The sequence below is a fragment of the Bison bison genome, unplaced genomic scaffold, assembly GCF_000754665.1.
Source record: "Bison bison bison isolate TAMUID 2011002044 unplaced genomic scaffold, Bison_UMD1.0 scf7180017864080, whole genome shotgun sequence".
In the NCBI taxonomy this organism is placed as follows: Eukaryota; Metazoa; Chordata; class Mammalia; order Artiodactyla; family Bovidae; genus Bison; species Bison bison.
The window spans coordinates 4094584-4095279 of NW_011494652.1; the positions used below are offsets into that span (position 1 = coordinate 4094584).

At 68.1% G+C, this 696-nt stretch overlaps 1 protein-coding gene across 2 annotated transcripts in view; it reads right to left on the bottom strand.

The window, feature by feature from the left end:
- Positions 1-696, bottom strand: part of ALDH3B1 (aldehyde dehydrogenase 3 family, member B1) — a 19235-nt gene that overhangs the window by 14568 nt on the left and 3971 nt on the right. For both annotated transcript variants that reach the window (XM_010837672.1, XM_010837673.1), the window contains exon 2: positions 1-161. In XM_010837672.1, coding sequence (XP_010835974.1) covers positions 1-160 — 160 coding nt within the window. In that variant the 5' untranslated portion in view covers position 161. The remainder of the gene's footprint in view (positions 162-696) is intronic.

Consider the following 696-nt stretch of genomic DNA (forward strand, 5'->3'; position numbering starts at 1 on the left):
TGTGCAGGTCCTGAGCCAGCGCCTCCTGCAGAAGCTGCTTGTTCTCTCGCAGGAAGCGGCTCAGGCCCTTCAGCTGGGCGGCCCGGAACTCGGCCGGCCGCGTGCGCCCTGAGACAAAGGCCTCCCGCAGCCGCTGCAGGGTGTCTGCAAAGGGGTCCATCCTGCCGGGCGGGGGGCAGCGTGGGTCGGGGTGCCCTCACTTCCGTGGTCCCCTCCCTGGCCCCTGCCCGCACCCAGATGGGCCCACGGACACTCCCTCGGGGACTCATACGTAATCCCAGGGACCCGGGCTGCCCCACCTACACACACACACACCACACACAATCACACACAGGACACACTTAGACACCCACTACAGAACTACAGATCACGCCCCTCAGCCAGTGGACAGGAGAGCCCTGGACCCCAGGGCAGTCACGGGCCCAGGCCTGGGCTGGGGGACTGCTACTCCACAACCCCTAAGGGCGAGCAGGCAGCCGGGGGACCACGCATCTTCCTGCCGCAGGGAAACGAGCCCCTAAGCCACAGCCCCCGCCCTGCTCCGCACTCCTCCCAGAGACGGCAGCCCTGAGCCCAGCAGGCCTGAGTGGAGCAACCGGGGGAGTGTGGCCACCAACGGCCGCTGCAGCCACTTCGTTGGGACATTCCTGACGCAGAATGCACTGCCACCCCCGGTCCCCAGGCAGGGGGCCCTGC